This window comes from Mustela nigripes, chromosome 2 (assembly GCF_022355385.1).
Source record: "Mustela nigripes isolate SB6536 chromosome 2, MUSNIG.SB6536, whole genome shotgun sequence".
In the NCBI taxonomy this organism is placed as follows: Eukaryota; Metazoa; Chordata; class Mammalia; order Carnivora; family Mustelidae; genus Mustela; species Mustela nigripes.
Genome location: NC_081558.1, coordinates 201,392,542 through 201,410,465, shown reverse-complemented (window position 1 = coordinate 201,410,465; position 17,924 = coordinate 201,392,542). Strand labels below are relative to the sequence as shown.

Genomic DNA, 17,924 nt, shown 5'->3' with positions numbered 1-17,924 from the left:
GGGTCCTGTCTCTGCATTGCCCCTTTGTCGACGTCTGTTCACTCATCGATTCCTAGTTCATCTGTTAACCTTCTCAGTCCATCCTTCCCAAGCCCTGTTAACAGACTTGAAAAAAAAAAAAAAAAATCTATTACAGTTAAGATGTGCACAGCTCTGACATCATTGTGTGTGCTTTTTCACCTGTCCATGTCTGCAGGACTCTGGGCCCATGGTCAGCACTGGGACTTGACTAGATGTAGTACCTAATGGAGAATAAGTCTTCATAGGTTTCCTTTCCTGAAATAGTAAACCCCAGGGAAAATACTGTAGGTGAAGAACAAATGATAACTTTTATCGACACCGTTTTCAAAACGGTATACCACTAAAAGGGAGGGGAAAAAAAAACCCTATTTGTCATGCATAAATTTGAGCCATAGTTTAATACCAGCAGACAGGCGTGCTAATTAGCATTTAGGGTGTGCTTCTAAGCTCTTGGCATACATTAATTGCTCACAGCGTCTCCTGAGGGAGGTAAGGTTATCCCGTTTTAAAGATAAAGTTAAGTCACAGCAGGATAAGTCACTTGACCATGGTCACACCACAGCTAGCAGGTGGCTTCCAAAAATGTGCTTTTAGGGGCACCTGGGTGGCTCAGTCGGTTAAAGCCTCTGCCTTCGGCTCAGGTCATGATCCCAGGTTCCTGAGATCGAGCCCCGCATCAGGCTCTCTGTTTAGCGGAGAGCCTGCTTCTCCTTCTCTCTCTCTGCCTGCTTCTCTGTCTACTTGTGATCTCTGTCTGTCAAATAAATAAATAAAATCTTTAAAAAAAAAAATGTGCCTTTAATTCCAGCAGTTTCCCCTCTGCAGGCCCCGGCAGACAAGACAGTGAGTGAAGTGGAGTTTACCACAGTGTAATTTTTCCTTGAGAAAGAGAGGATGTTCAGAACAGCTGTTACCAGTGATTTAACCTAAAAAGTAATGCGCTTCCGCGTTCCTTTAGGGCCCCGCACCTTCTACGTGTGTTGAAGTGCTTGCAGTGTCCGCGTTTGATATTTTGACCTACAGATTTCTCAGACCGCAACTGCAGATGCTTTCAAAAATAAACTCAATAAGCCAAGGAAGTGGGCTTGCTGGAAGAGGAAGAAAGTTGGCTCCCTCGTGGAGAAGGAACTAAAAGTTCTCCCTCTCCCGAGCATGCCTTCCCTGTACTTCTGGCTGATCCAAGACTGCATTGTAGTAGCAGACCACGCTTGCCTTTACTTTTTGTTTCCATCTTTCCCTACAATTTAAAATACTTCTTGGGGCATCTGGGTGGCTCAGTCGTTAGGCGTCTGTCTTTGGCTCAGGGCATGATCTCAGGGTCCTGGGATCGAACCCTGCATCAGGCTCCTTGCTCATCAGGGAGCCTGCTTCCCCCTCTCTCTCTGCCTGCCTGCCTGCCTCTCTGCCTACTTGTGATCTCTCTCTCTGTCAAATAAATAAATAAAATTTAAAATAAATTACTTTCTTTCAAGCTCTTAAACAAAGGGGCAAGGGAGGCCTTGGATTGTTTTTAGGCTAAATGGCATTTCCTACCACCTGAGGATGGGGGTGGATCTATCTGTGGGACCCTTACCTACCCGAGACACAGGGGCCGGACAAGGTGTAGCCATAGTTCCTTGCAATGTGCAAGGAGAAGCAGAGTTCTAGGTAGAACTACTTGGTTTTTTCACAAGAGGCAAGAGGGAAGCCCCCAGAAACAGGCAGGTTCCTTCCTGTCTTGCTTTCTGGCTTTTCTGGAGGACTTTGCAGCCATTTTGTACCCAGACCATCTATTGCTTTAGATTAGTCCTTGTGTGTGTCGACACAGCGGAAAATGACGCTGGGCACAGTATGTGTGCTGAAATGACACCTGTTTGGGGCTGTGTTCTCTTATTATTCTCTTTAAACATTATACCAGTCCTCCTAACTCCCCTTTCTAGTGTACCTTATCCAGCCTCGCTGCTTCCATATTTTCCCATCGTACTTGTCATCCGTAACGTGCTCAGACATCTTTGCCTTGGTTTCTTAGATCATCACTTCTCCCTCAAGCAGACTAGAAGTGCCAGGAAGGCAGGGAGTTTTATATGTTTCCTTCCCAGAGATAACTTCTGAGTGTGGAACAGACCCTTTAGAGCCTGGTTCACACTCAAATATGGTAAATGGCTACAGACCACATACCCCCAGCTCTCCGCCCAAAATGTATACCAAGCACCTGCACTTGGCAGCCACCAGATATTTCGGTATGAGGAAGGTGCTCAAAGTTTTCTGGTGCAGCATCTGATTAACCAAGATTGGGTTTCATTTATCAAGAGCCTTAAATGACTCTGAAAGTTTTTATCACCTGAGGTGCTTCTCCTTAATCCTAGTTGATTCATAAAGCTGTCAGGGAAAAAAAAAGTGCTTTTGATTATATATGGCTCTTCATGCCTCCAAGATAGTCTTTAAAAAAGCAATTTAGCTTTTTACTATAATTATGTGCTAAACTTAATATTTTCTGAGTCTTGCCAGAATATCATTTTCCTCCTTTCAGCAGACTTTTTATGATTTAAAGTTCGAGCAGCAACTATACCACATACTTCTACATCTCTAAAACTGCATACCATTTTCCTGCAGAGCTCAAATGATACCATCTTCCCCACAAAATTAATCATTTTTTAATATTATCAGATACTGAGTCTGCCGTCAGATTTTCCCCGAGCTGCAGAAATGCCCTTCATGGCTCATTTTTCCACCCCAGATTCTATCCACTATCAATCCCAGCATCTTAGGTCCTTAACGCTCGGGATTTGGAACAGCCCTTTATCTATCCCAGACCAGCCATAGCTGAAGAAGCCCCAGCGATTTTCTGGGAACTCTTCTCCAGCCTTTGATTTGTCTCATGTCTTAGGGCTATTACTTAAATTGTTTTTCTCAATTGCTGGAATATTACTGTTTCAAAGATTTCATTTATTTGAGGAAGAGTGAGCAAGCTTGAGGGAGCGAGCAAGGGGGAGGGGCAGAGAGAGAAGCAGACGCCCCGCTGAGCGGGGAGCCCGATGCGGGACTCGATCCTAGGACCTGAACTGAAGGCAGACGCTTAACCAGCTGGGCCACCCAGCCGCCCCTGAAGTACTCTTGTTATGAGTACCTAGTGAGATGGTGGAGAAAAGAAAAATTGTCTGTCTCGTGTTCTACCCAGGTGCTACTAATTTACACCAAGGCTGGGGTTCCTCCTCTCATCTCTGCTTACTTTAGCTGCATCCTTCAGAATTTGACTAAATCAAACACAGCGGAGTATATAGGCCAGTCTGAAGAGAAGTTGATTTCATACTGAAGCACCATTTTTATAATCTTCAATTTTCTTTCATGCCTGGCACCTTTCAGTGAATGCAGTTAATTTTATTCTTAGTATTGGCAAAAACCTGAGTAGCCCATACACACATGAATTTAATACTGGCTTCTGTAGTAGTAGTCTATTAATATCATTGTGCCGTGTGGTACCAGAATTCTGAAAATATAGTCTGGTACAGGGTATTTTTTTTTTAACTTTAAAGATTAAGTAATTCTGTATTCTCTAAAAATCTTGCCTAGGACTACCTAACATCCGACCCTTTCATGTTTCTCATAAAGAAGAACATCAGACTGTATGCAGTTGTTTAGAGTACACCAATTCAGAGTGTTCTGGAAGAATATCTCAGTAGTATATAATCTTATCGTTCATTCATTTAACATGTATTTTTTGAGCTATTTTTTCTTTCTTTTTTTTTTTTTTTGAGCTATTTTCGATAGCTGTAATTTGAGCTATTCCCTATGTCACAGAATGTGCACGTGCTGTGTGTGACCTTTGCTTTGTCACATCTTCTGTGGTGCTCATGGTGGGTCAGGTGCTGTTCTAAGTGCATTACAAATATTATCCCAGTTTATGCCTCCTCATACCCCTATGAATGCAAGTAGCTCCTGTAAAGTTTGCCATCTTATAGATGAAGAGAAGGAGGCACAGAGAGGTTAACTGACTTGCTCAAGATCACAGAGCCAGGATTCAAGTCCAGCAGCCCCAGAGTTCGTATTTTTAACCATGCTGCAAGATTTCCTGTTTCCTTGGACCCTGTGTTCTGCTGGCCCCAAAGGAGGCAAGAAGCCGAAATCACTGTCATTTCTGCACTGGAATTTTAGAACTTGGACATCTTAGAGGCCACTTAGAGGTCACTTTGTTTTATTTGATCTCATTTCAAATCAGGACAAAGCACAATCGTATGTTTCTTTCCATACTCACCTCATCCCATAGTCTATCTTCTATGCAAAAAGTCAGCACACTTTCTTTAAAGGGCCAGATAATAAACACTTTAGGCTCTGCAGGCCATATACCATCTCTGTGACATGCTTTTTTTTTTTTTTTATCATAATCTTTTAAAAATGTAAAAACTACTCTTAGCTTATAGAGTGTTTAAAAATGAACCATGAGCCATCTGCTCTGTGCCATTGATTAAGTGTACTTCTTTGGTTACTCTTTGTTCTTGTCAGCTGACTCTGTTTCAGACTCTCACATTTTCCACCCTCCTACCACAGGACCTTTGCATATGTTCTGCCTACAATGTCTGTGGAGAATGGTCATGAGCCCCCAGACCTTATCAACCTTGGCCTTCTCTAGGTCACATTTCAGCCCTCCCTTCCTCATGGATGTCTTACTGCATATCCCAGGTCCGGTCAGATCTTACTTTTTTGGGTTTCCTAGCCATTCCTGATTGCTATCCCCATAATACTATCATATTTATTGGACAGTGACATCATTGTCCTTTTGGCTGTTAGCCCTGTGAGTGACCCTTGCTCCCCAGGGTGTTTCTCCCAGAGCAGTGCCCTAGTTTCTACTCTTGCCTCCCTAAAGTCTGCTCTCCACTCAGCAACCAGAGCCATCTTTAAAACTTAAATCTGGGGGCACCTGGGTGGCTCAGTGGGTTAAGCCTCTGCCTTCGGCTCAGGTCATGATCTCAGGGTCCTGAGATGGAGCCCCACATCTGGCTCTCTGCTCGGCAGGGAGCCTGCTTCCCCCTCTCTCTCTGCCTGCCTCTCTGCCTACTTGTGATCTCTGTCTGTCAAATAAATAAATAAAGTCTTTTAAAAAAAAAAAAAACTTAAATCTGTGAGTCATTTCTGTTAAAACGTGAGTAAACTTGCTGTTTCTTTACATAACCAGCGCGGCCTTCCTGGGTCACGCCCTTCCTGTCTGTCTCCACCACCTTACCTTATACTTCATCCCCTCGTCCACTGCCCCCTAAGTTCATTGTCTTTCTCCCCATCATGCTAAGCCTGACCTCTGGCCAGAGCCTTTGCATTTGTTCTTCCTCTTGCCCCAACCGACCCCCTCACCTGGACTCTTTCAGCCTTCTGTGTCCTGGTGGCCTTCCCTTGCCCATCCTATTTTCCGTGCTGCCCCCATTCCCTCCCCACACATCTGTTACAGTCACCAGTTAGTAGATTAGCCCCTTTTCCTTTTTCTGTATATTTTTGACTTTATTTTTTCTTATTTATTTGCTCATACTGTGCCTCACGCACTAAAATATATGTTCCAGGAAAGTAGAGGCTCTGTCCTGCTCACACGTCTATCGTTAGTCTCTGGACTAGCACCTGGCACTTGGCGAAAGCACCACAAATAGTGTCGGTTGGATGCCTAATGGCATGTGGCGTCGAGAGCCACTTAATAGAATGGCTCAGTGGGGCACCTGGGTGGCTCAGTCGGTGAAGCGTCTGTCTTCTGCTCAGAGTCTTGTTCCCAGAGTCCTGGGATCAAGCCCTGCTTGTGCTCTCTCTCTTTGTCAAAGGAATAAATAAAATCTTAAAAAAAAAAGAATGGCTCAGTGGGTGGTAAATTAATGCATGACCCCTTTTTTGCTCGTTAACAATTGTTTCAACTCGAATACTTCACTATCCATTGACTAAAGAAAAAACATCTTGATCTCTGCAATTTAGCATACCTCACTATTAAAATTCATGCCATGTTGAATTCTGTTATAGTCAAGCTTAAGTATTCATTCTTCCTGATTGTGCGTTACACGGATACCCCTCCCTCATCCTCACCCGCTTTTTCACCGGCCGGCCTACCGGCTCAGACCCTTCTGGCTCACCAGAATTACTTTCCCCTTTAAATTTCTAAAGCATTCAGTAGGGAGTGTGTCTGTTACTCATACAGTAATCAGTGTAGATTCTCTCACCCAGAAGAGACATTCCAATTAAATATGTAACAATGATGATACATTCTCATTTCAGACTAAGGTTGTCTATATCTCATCCGTAATGCTTGAGTCATGGATTTTTGGTGTCTCCGTTTTGTGAATGAATTCTGGTGTCTCCTGCTTCTCTCCCTGAAGCAGGAATCCAGAAGCTGGCACCTGGGGTAAGCATCTGAACCAGTGGCAAGGAATGCCTTTAGCTGCAGATAACCGAAACCTTGGTCATTAGTGTAGGAGGGAGCCCCAGGCTGGGGCAGTGATGCAGAGACGTGATCTTTTTTTTATCTGTCCGCCTCCCGGTCCTTATCAGCTTCTACATCTGGATGTTTATCAATTAACCTTGTCAGATGGCCCTCGCCCAGCTAGGGAGAAAGTAGAGAGATAAAGGGCAAAGGAACAAGGGCTCCGGGACTCCTCGGTACGATGAGCCTTCTCATCTGGAAAATGAAGCCTTCCGAGAAACCCCAGCTAGAGGTCCAAGCAGATGTCTGGCGGCGTCTGATTATCCAGAGACTTGGCAGTCACACTGGCCTTCGTTTTTCTCCAAGGGAGACCAGTGGAATGGTTTGGCGCCTTCTTTTCTCTGGTCGAAGAAGGGCTGAGGGCAGGGGTCAGATATGGCTTTGGTGTAGCTTATCAACAGTTTCTGCTACAGCGCATTTTTCAGGCAGGAGAGGAGGCTAATCAAATCTCAGAGATCCTTTAAATGAAAAATTAATAGTACCTACTGACTGAGTCAGCATGACTATCCTGAAACTCAGTAGACTACTAAAGAGAAATCTGTGGGGATCTGTTTTTATATGATATTATTACCTGTAGGCTGGAGAGATTCTAATAGTATAACATTAAAGGCAGGTAACTTTCTTTTTCACCAACATGTGGTGGATTGAATCCTATATGAGCTTCAAATTCAAATTCATTTATAAAATATATGTATCAATGAATTAATTAACTTGGAGAATTAACTAGTTAACCAGTTCACTCTAGTTAGTGAGGCCATGGTTAGAGAAGTCATACATACACACACACACACACACACGTTACATGTATATATACATGTATATTTATATGTATGTACAACTATATACATATATTCATGTGTATATATATATATACATAATTATATTCCCTTCAGATAGTGAAAAATTTTCACGAGTGAAAAGATTCATATATATTATTATATGTAATTACTATATATAATTATATATAGTTTATTGTATCTACATACCATTGTTATTATCATTATCATTACCATTATTATTATTATTATTTGCCTTCTACCTAAATAATTTGAGGATTGGGGGTTTGGAGTACGGGTTTTTTGTTGTTGTTTTTTTTCTTCACATTTGGAGTCCCAGAAAATACAATTTTATCAATTAAAGAGCTCTCATTCCTGCTCAGTCGTGAGAATATTAGTGGAACAGTACAGTAACAGTATCCTCTCCCTTTGACCCCTCGTTCCTAAACTGTAACTTATGTAAAGAGAAATACCTAAAGAGTTACATAAAGAGCAGGGTACCTAACCCAGTACCCAACTCTGTGGGTTTTCAAAACCAAACACATGCCAGAGAGCTGACCCTCAGATCCCGGTGCAGCCTGGCCAGCCCCCAGAGGCCTCTGTCCTGTCCCCCTGCCAAGTTACAGATGCCCACTCCCATCACCAATGGGCAGCCCCTCCCGTGAGCTCTGGCAGCAGCGTGGAGGGCTGCCCGTTTTCGTAGCTTATATAAATGGCATCAGGCCGCGTGTCCAGTTGTGCGTCCGATTCCTAACAGTGCCTTTCTGTGGGAGAGGCTCTGGCTTTTTCTTCCTTAACTCTACCCCTCCTGAATCTTTTGCTCAGAACCCTGAAGACTAAGCTTCCATTCTTTTACCTTTTCTCAGTTTTCTGGCAACTTCTAACTTTCCTAATTTCACAGCAGTATTTTGGATCGTGCTTTCTCCTGGAGCACACTGACTCCTCCATCGTTGTACTCTCCAGGTTAAACTCTGGGAGCACCAGGAACCGGGGCAAAAGGGAAAACGGTTTGGTTTGTTTACCTTTTGAAACATTTGCTTTATCTTTGCTCTCTGTTTCTGACTCTCCAAGAGGCTTTCTTCCCCTTTCTAGTTCAGTAAACATACGTGAGTCCCAGCATCTTCCTCTTGAGGCTCGCCCCTTTGGTCCTGGGTTGGTCTTACATTGTGGGAATTGAAAGCAGTTCTGTTTCCTCTCACCGCCTGCCCCCCCACACCCCCATCACCAGGGTGTTGGAGTCCTGTGCTTGTCCAGTTTACCTAAACCACAGGAATCACAGCTTCCTGGATGTCGCTTCCTCTCCTTTGTCCTACAAAAGGGCAGCAGAAAGTCAGTCTTAGCAGACACTAGGAAAGAGTAAATACAGCTCTTTTAGAGAATGCAAATAGTGAATTGTTTTGCGTGACTTAAACAGAAAGGAATTAAAACTGGTATCTGAAGGGAACATCGGGCAAGCAAGGGCAAGTGGAATCTGTCAAGGTCAGCCTTTATTTAGAAATACAAGGAGAGTCACCTTTGTGATGGAGTATATCCTTCATCAGAGTAAACTCTCACGTGCTGACACATAAAATTTCATTATCAGTAATATATTTCCTCCTAGAAATGTCCCTTTGACCCTTTAACCTTCTTTATTAAAGTCAGAAACTCCTGAGATGATCAGCATTTTCCCCTCATTCTTCAGAAGTATTTCTCATTATTGGACTTTAAAGGCCATAAAAGCTGTCTCCTACAAATTGACAGACGCTAAGATGTGTGAATGTGATACGAATATTCCACCGTGTTCCACTAAGGGATTGTGTCATTGTGAGTTCTTTGATTATTTACAAGGAAATCATGATGCCTAACCCCACGCTTCCCTCAACGGGCCCCTCCTCGGCATTTCCTTGCACCTTGCAAGCCGCTTCCAAAACAGCTCACCTGAGTCACGTCGCTGAATGGAGCTGCCCCGCAGTAGAAGAGTTGGTGGAAAAGTCCATCTCTCTCACCTTTCTGTGTTCCCTGCTATCTGTGAAATCTGAGGTTAGCAGCAAAATGCCAGTGTGTTTGGCATTCTTCGGGAAGATGCAGCATCATTACAACATAACTGTGAGCTGCTGGTTTAATTGTGTCCAAACAGATAATTGAATTCATGGACATCTAAATTTAATTCCAGAAATCAAAGCTATGGTAATAAGAACTGGACCTGAGTTCTCGTAGGCCAAGTAATTTAATTCCTCAGCCAGTTGAACTATTATGTATCTCTGTTCCTTGTTATTATGCGAGTAAATTGCTTAGGCAGATGCTGTGATGGATGATGGGTATATATTGCACTCTTTGTGTGTGTGTGTGGCTAGACACATGTTAGAAACACAGCTCTTTTCACAAACACTTTCCTGGAGCATTAGGTGCAACAGTCAGGTGATGAAAGGAGAGGTTGAGGCAGGCTCCCGGGAGTACCCACAGCCCTGTTTTAACTGTCCCACCTGGAAGCACAGTGCGGTTGTATCCCCAGATGACATAGATCGCATACTGGGACCTGTCATTCCGTTCACGCTGCAAGACAGTGGCCGTGCTCACTTCATGGCTTAAGAATACTGGTTTGGTTTGATTTTTCCTTGGCTTTACCTCAATTTTGTATTTAATTTAGAGCTGAATAGTATTGGTGCCTGTAATTTGATTGAAAACAGAAGAGAATAAGTTGGCTGGTGGCACGCATCGGATCATTATTCTGTGCACAGTAATACATCATTGAGGTTCTGTAGAAAAATGAGGCAGGGTACTAGGTAAAATTTGGAGCATCTGAGTGAGAAACCGTTAAGTTCAGAATTCTTTGGAAATGTTGCATCGGTGAGACTTTTTTGTGCAGGAATTCAGGTAATCAATTAATAATGATGGCACCCCATTTATCTTTAAGCAGATGAAGTTTTTATATCAACTGGTTATCAGTGCCAGCATTTTCCCTTCTTCCCTTGTCCTTCTTGGTCTTGTGGAAATGTTAAAATAACTGATTAGGTCTTCTGTATTACACGTCATTTATTAATACACTAATAAATTATGATTAATGTTATTCTGCTTGTAAGTTCCTCCTTTTTCTCTAGCCACATGCTTCAACTTCTTTGGATGTATTCATTTATTATCCTTGCTTCATATTTAACCAGAATGAGAAAGGTGTTCCACTCGCCAAGCAGGACACGTATCTATAGAACATCTATAAAAGTTCCTTGTATTATGAGTTGATCGGTTAAAGGAATTCTTCTGGTGCTATATTCCATCTTCTTACATACCTTTTTCTTTTTCGTCCTCCGCAAAATGACTTGTAGCTGTCCTTCTGGCTCAGTTTTGGGGAGCCTTTTGCCTTCATCCTTTCTGTCTTCCCACACCATGGAATCCTACTGTTCTCGTTCCCCAGCATGTTTGAAATCTGACTCCCTACACACTGCCCCACCAGCTTTTCCTAGGTGAGAGTCAGCTGTGGGGTAATAATTCCCCACTATTTTTTTCATGCAAACTTGTCAGCATGGCAGCCCCTCCGTCTTACTCTGGTGGTGCTTCTTGTCAAACGAGACCCATGGCAGAGGCTCTGCTCGGTTGCACAGCTGTTGCCTGTATTGTTTCTGTGATCCGAGCAAGGATGCAACATGGATTTCTCCCGTCTGGCCAGATGGTGTGTGATATAGATGCTTCTACTGTTTAACACGTTCCTATCTTCATTTATCACCTCTCAGATGCTCTCGACCATGTCTGCGCTGCAGGTGCACAATTTCCACAAGGATATCTTACTGGGGCTTTCTCATTTTGTCCCAGACATACCCCTCTTCCTCCATCCACATGTGCCGATTTATTTCTTACCGCTGTGCATCAGTAGATACATATTTAATGCCTTACGTATTATTTCTGATCCCCTTCCCAATTGCACTGTGATTTCCTGACTGTTACCATTCTTCTCAACATTGCATATTCCAGTGGTTCTCAGAGTATCATCCCCTAATTTTCAGCGTCAAATCACCCAGGAAGTTGTTAGAAATGCAAATTCTCAGGTCCCATCCTAGACACACTAATCCAGAAACCCTGAAGAATGACGCCCAGTGCTCAGTGTTTCAGGAAGCCTTCCAAGTGGTTCTGATAGCCGCTGACATTTGAGAACCACTGAAATACTCGATAATCTACAGCACTTACCCAAGAGGGAAGAGTAGGGAGCACAGCTCTGTAGTTTCAGTAGGCATCCCTGACAGCTCGGTCTTACAGATTTAGTTACCCCAGTTTTTTCTTCCTCGTCCATATCCAGTTGAAACTTTGAATCGCAATATTTGACCCAGTTTCCACCTTTACTATCTACCATGCAGATGCTGTGTGGTATTTTCATATGCAGGATGAGAAGTCATCCGCACACAGTGAATTCAGTTTGGGTATCCTCCTTCCTCTATCCTGCTGAATAGGCTTTATTTTTTTAGAGCAACTTTAGGTTTACAGAAAATTTGAGCAGGAAGTACAGAGCGATGCTCTTCCCCCCTCCCCCGCCTCCCCGGCCACTCCCACATTTCCTCTGTTGTTAACATTTTCATGAGTTTGGTACATCTGATACATCAGTATCAATACATTAGTTACTAGAGGTCACTCTTTGTGTTGTGCAGTTCCGTTTGGTTTTAACAAATGCATGTGTCCTGTGTTTACTGTTAGAGTATCATACAGAGTAATTTTCCTGCTGCTGTACAAATCCCCTGTGCTCTACCTGTTCATCCCTCCGTTTTTCACCCTGATCCCTCAGGAACCATGGGAACCAATGGTCTCCATAATTTTTGCCTTTTCCAGAATATCGTATAATTGGAATCATGGTATAGCCTTTTTGCAACTATGTAAACTAAGAAGAGCTGAGGCCAGGGGTAAAACACTATAGAATTGGGGCACCTGGGGTGTCTCACTTGGTTAAGCATCTGCTTTTGATTCAAGTCATGATCCTGGCGTCCTGGGATCGAGCCCCACATCCGGTTCTCTGCTCAGCAGGGCGCATGCTTCTCCCTTTCCCTCTGCCCCTCCACTTGTGCTCTTTCTCTCCCTCACTCTGTCTCTCAAATAAATAAATAAAATCTTAAACAAACAAACAAACAAACAAACCCCAGAACACTGTAGATCTGCTGCACTGGGATTCATACTCTGACCTACCGGCTTCGAGCCTTGTGTATGTTTATCCTTTGGTGCCACAGTCCCTCTCGAATTACCAAAATCCTTTGCTATAGAGCCCCCTCCCTTTTTCCTGAAATTTGTTTAAATGACTGTTACTGTTATTTTTATTTCCTGCTCCAGCGAAGACAAAGTAGTAGAAGTAGCAGAGGAGGAGGAAGTGGCTGACGTTGAGGAGGAAGAAGCCGAGGATGATGAGGACGACGAGGATGGTGATGAGGTGGAAGAAGAGGCGGAAGAACCCTACGAAGAGGCCACGGAGAGAACCACCAGCATCGCCACGACCACCACCACCACCACGGAGTCTGTGGAAGAGGTGGTCCGAGGTAACTCCCTGTTTACTTGGATCTCCCCTGTTAGGGAAAAGGGAAGCCTCATGCCAGAGTCTGACATTTCTCTCCGGCCTACCACCACCGCCTTCCCCCACCAAAAATAAAATTCAGAGTCACAAGTCTCGTGCTTGTTAAACTCTCTTGGGTCTAACAAGCCGTCCACCCATTCATTTCAGGTAACGTGCAGTCCTGATATAAGCCTGTTCTGTGCCTTGTTGATGCTGCTGGGCACATCCTGCCTTGTTCTGCAGGACCCCGCCCAAGCAGCTGCCGTCTCTCCTGGCAGAGGCCGCCTTAGGTGACCTCCGTGGCATGCCCCCGTAGTGGGAATTTATTACTATCCGACTCCCTGTTGCCTCTTTTACCACCTGGACTACGAGCTCCCTGAGGGCTAGGACTGGCTTTTACGGATTATCGCGCAGAGGGCCTGCCTTGTAGAAAGTTTTAGTTAAATCTTAGCGGAGTGAATAGTTGGAATGAACTTTCGTTAAAGAAGAACAGCATTTGGTGAGGTATCACTCATTTTTTGCTGTGAAATTTAACTTGGATGATTTTTGTGTTGTCTTTACACTGCTTTATTGAGGGGACTGGCAGTGCCTTCTTTGAGAGGTAGATGGTGTGTTAGTTATCTTCAGACTTTTTCTTCTGTTTAATTAATGCTCCTGTTAAGAATGTTGGGACATGAATGAACTAACAGACTTCCTCTTGTCTCCGTGAAATAAAAGCAAGCATTGAGTTTACAGTAAACAACCAAATGGTATCATAGCAACTAGTGAACCATTGGGTCACAGTTCTTCAAGGTTATGCATTTATTTTGCAAATGGTGATAGACCTTCATAGAATTAGAGGGGGTGAATACACATGGATGTAATTTAAATGTATTCAGATACTTCTAAAGTCCGTGCACACATGTTACAACATTGTGAGTCTTCCCCTCACTTTTTATTGAGGTAAGATGAGTTCAGCTCTGTTGTTAAATTAGAGCTTACCATGGGTTACTTTCTCTGCCTTAAGTAGATTTCTGATGATCACTGCACTTTTTATACCTTCATTGAGGCATAATTTACATATAAAATCCACTCATTTTTCAGTATTTAAGTGTATAACTCAGAGGCTTTAATAAATTTACCAAATCATGCGACCATCGTCACAATCCAGTCTTGGAACATTTCCGTCACCCGGTAGGCTTCTTCCTCCCGTCCGGTTCGTCCTCGTTCTCACCGCTAACCCTACGCAACACATCAGTCTGTTTCATGACTTGACCGATTTGCTTTTCTAGACGTTTGATACAAGCGGCGTCCTACATGGCCTTCTGTGCTGGATTGTTTTTGAGGTTCTGTGCTTGAACCTATAGTTTTTAAAATGGAGGTGATTCCAAGTGGGACACTCAGAATTAATTTAAAAATTCATTGAAAGAGTCACATATTCGTTACAAAATAGAGTAGAAGATAGATTGCTTTGCTGCATCGTTCCCCACGTAATGCAACTTCTTTTTGCATTTAGCACCTAAAGACTTTCGTAAGCTGGTACACATTTTGTTTGAACCATGGTTTTTTTCCATACACAAAGCATCCTTTCCTGGAGTGTGTTTCGTGTGCCTCTTAGGACCATCTGTGGTTAATGAACTTGCTAGTTTCTATTTTCCTAGCAGGGAAAGGACAGATTTTTTAGAGCTTCTCCTCCTGAAACCTCCAGGATGTGTGACTACAGATTACAGGACCTAGTATTCTGCAGTGGCTCGGAAGTTCTCATGGTCTCCACCAAGAGAGCGGTTTACATAATCAATGCCCACTTACTCAACACTCATTTTTGGAGCACCTTTTTTGGTATAAGCCATTTTGCTGAGCTTAATGGATCCCATGATGAGAATACACAGGAGAGCCGACCCTCATGGATGTTCAAATCTGGTAGGAAATTTAACTTAAAGAAACATGAAGTCATCTGTGTTTAAAAGTATGAGCCCAGTGCCTACTGCAAAGAGTAAGCCATGAGAGAAGGCTCTACAGAGGAGACAGCATCTGGATTAGAAGTAGAAGAACTCGGAGTAGGTCTACCCATGCATTGTATTCTAGTCAAGATAGCAACCCAAGTTTGCCATGGGAAGGTACAAGACATGATTGGGAGACAAGGTCCGTCTGATTTAAACAGGAGCGGATGTCTCTAGATGAGACAGTTACAGGAAGATTAGGCTAGGGCTAAAATGTGGAGAATCGCAACGTCAGGCTGGCAAGTTTGAGTATCAGCTGAAGTGATCACTTCGGGACCTTTTGTGTATGTGCTGAGGATTTTTCTGGTAGAAACAATGAAGAGATTTTGTTATGTTACTGCTGTGAGAGGATAGGTGAACAGGGAGTAGCTTAATTAATGCAGTAGAATGAGAAAGTGCCACATAAACTTAATGCAGATATTCCAAACCAAGCCCAAGTTCTCTTGAGATAATATGGTCGTCTTATGTTCTAAATAAGTCCAGTTCTTTTGCGTGAGTTTTTCTCTCAATGTGGCATTATTAGCTAAGATAGAACATAGAGACATATAGGTTACAATATTTTCTGTAGAAAGATGAAGGCAATTAAAATAGTTTTTTTTTTTTTTTAAATCTCCAGCCTAGGTGGTTGTTTTTTTGTTTTGTTTTGTATTTAAGAAGCTTAGCCCTAGAAGGTAACAAGTTAATAATGTTAATGGCAAGAAAAGCAGTTAACAGTGACCTTCTAAACACACAACATGGTCATTTACAGTATCTACTGTTAATGCTAGAAACAGAAAAGCTTTTATTTTTTTTTTAATTAATTTATTTATTTGTCAGAGAGAGAGTGCACAAACAGAAAGAGCAGCAGGCAGAGCAGGCGGAGGGAGAAGCAGGTTCCTCGCCAAGCAAGGAGTCCAGTGCAGGGCTTGATCCCAGGACCCGGAATCATGACCTGACCCGAAGGCAGATGCTTAACCAGCTGAGCCACCCAGGTGGCTCTAGAAGAGCTTTTAATAGGAATCCATCCATCTCATGAGAGACTCCTGAAATGGACAGAAGTATAATTGAGGCAAGGCCTTCTGGGAAAGGAACATGGTATGTTGGGTCCATGTCAGAGAGTTGTCTGTATTCCCAGCTAACTCTTCTCTGATGAAGAAGACAGCAGTGCCATTCCTGATTGCTGACTTTGTCAAACTTGACTTAGAAGGAGTCTGCTGAAAATAAAAATAAGAAGCAACTTGCAAAGAAGAGATATTGAAAAGAGGTTCACAATCTAGTTTTCAACGTTAATGTTTCAGTGCCTGAGAGAAAATGTGATTTACAGCCCTACTTAATAAGAAAATTGTTTCTTCATTACCAGCATATTACCACTAATACAGTTCCTTAATTTGCTTCATAACAAAAACTCAATCGTTCTATAACCTGTTTAAATTTGAATGAAATAGGTAGAGGGAAGGAGAGTATAGAACATTTCGGCGTGGTCATAAAATTTTCCGCTGTATTGTATTAGAATCAATGATGCTGAAATGGGAGATGTCAGTTCTAACTCGGTTACCAATTTCAGGGGAAAAACTGAGCACCTCCTACATCCATCTAGCTTTAGGATTTATTTGTTTGGGTCCTTCAGAAAAACTTGGATATTGATCCTGTGGAATAAACCAATACCAATTTGAGTAAAACAGCAGTATATCAGATGCTTGCTCCTGATTTTCTGTGATTCCAGAAGGGATAGCACTTCATAACCCAAGATGTCAGGGCAATTTCTGACTCAACCATAGATTCTAAACTCTGATTAAACTTTGGTATTATAATAAGCGACATAATGTTTGATTTATTCTTGCCTGTTTTGTTCATATAGAATGAGTCTGCTTTTTTGCTTCTGCTCATTTATTCAGCAAGTAATCACTGTGCCCCTGCTGACCCCAGGCACTCCACTACTGTAGGAAAGTGTGGTGGGGAGCTAGCTGTGGTGGAAGATGGACCTGCCTACCACTCTAGGGCAGTTAACATCTGTCTTTCAACCCTTTTGTAACTATGCCATATGGTAGAAATTTTATTTCTCCATTTACAGCTAAGGCCTGGAGAATTTTTTTTTTTTTTAAGTGTCCACGGCCACGAATGTGGGAGGTGGTGAAGCCAGCATTCAAAACCAAATGGACCAGGTTATTTCTACTTCATTACTGTCAGAATTTCCTTTTTCCCTTTCCTTTTGTTTACAAATACATACTGGCTCAGTTTATTGATTTGTGCTCTCTGGTAGATGTGTATTCCTTTGCTATAGTCATATATTTGTTTACTGTTATCTCACACTGAGCCCTTCCTAAATTTTAGAATTGTTGAGGCACCTGGGTGGCTCAGTTGTTAAGCATCTGCCTTCAGCTCAGGTCATGATCCAGGGGTTCTGGGATCAGAAAGCCTGCTTCTCCCTCTCCCACTCACCCTCTTTGTGTTCCCTCTCTCACTGTGTCTCTCTCTGTCAAATAAATAAATAAAATCTGTTAAAAAAAAAAAGAGAAGAAAAAAATTTAAAAAAAATTTTAAAAATTTAGAATTATGACTTATGATGATTAGAGGTCAGCAAACTATGACATGGGCCATACATGGCCAGTTACCTGTTTCCGAATACGAAGGTTTCTTAGGGGAGAACCAATCCCATTAGTTTACCTATATAGCTACTTTCTTGCTCCAGAGGCAGAGTGGAGTCGTTGCAAGAGACACCATATGGCCTACGAAGTTGGAGGCATTTACTATCTGGGTCCTTAGAGAAAAATCCCTGATATGGGTCATGAGAAAAATAATAGGAGGGGCACCTGGCTGGCTCAGTTATTTAAGCATCTGACTTTTGGTTTTGGCTCAGGTCATGATCTCAGGGTCATGAGATCAAGCCCCCAGTCGGGCTCCAGGCTCAGCAGGGAGTCTGCTTGAGATTCTCTCTCTCTCTCCCTCTGCCCCCCCCCCGCCCACCTGCTCTCACTTTCTCAAACAAATAAATCTGGGAAGAAAGGAAGGAAAGAGGAATATTAGGAAGTGTTTATATTTCAGATACTACCATGACAGGTTCATTTCACTAAGGGAGTTTTCATTTTGGTTAGAGGCAGACCAATACAGTGTTCGAGAAGAATTTTTACTGATTTTATGGCCTTAGGCTAGATGAGTAACCTTGGTTAGCTTTTTTCACGTGTATGGTGTAGATGCTGATAAGACAGTTCGTGTTTGTTGAACAAATTATGACAGTTGCTCTGTGTTCA

The 17,924-nt window shown here is 42.8% G+C and overlaps 1 protein-coding gene across 6 annotated transcripts in view; it reads left to right on the top strand.

Annotated features, from left to right (window-relative positions):
- APP (amyloid beta precursor protein) overlaps positions 1 to 17,924 on the top strand; it is a 262,344-nt gene that overhangs the window by 134,315 nt on the left and 110,105 nt on the right. For all 6 annotated transcript variants that reach the window (XM_059392200.1, XM_059392199.1, XM_059392198.1 and 3 more), the window contains exon 6: positions 12,502 to 12,704. In XM_059392200.1, the coding sequence (XP_059248183.1) occupies positions 12,502 to 12,704 (203 nt within the window). The remainder of the gene's footprint in view (positions 1 to 12,501; positions 12,705 to 17,924) is intronic.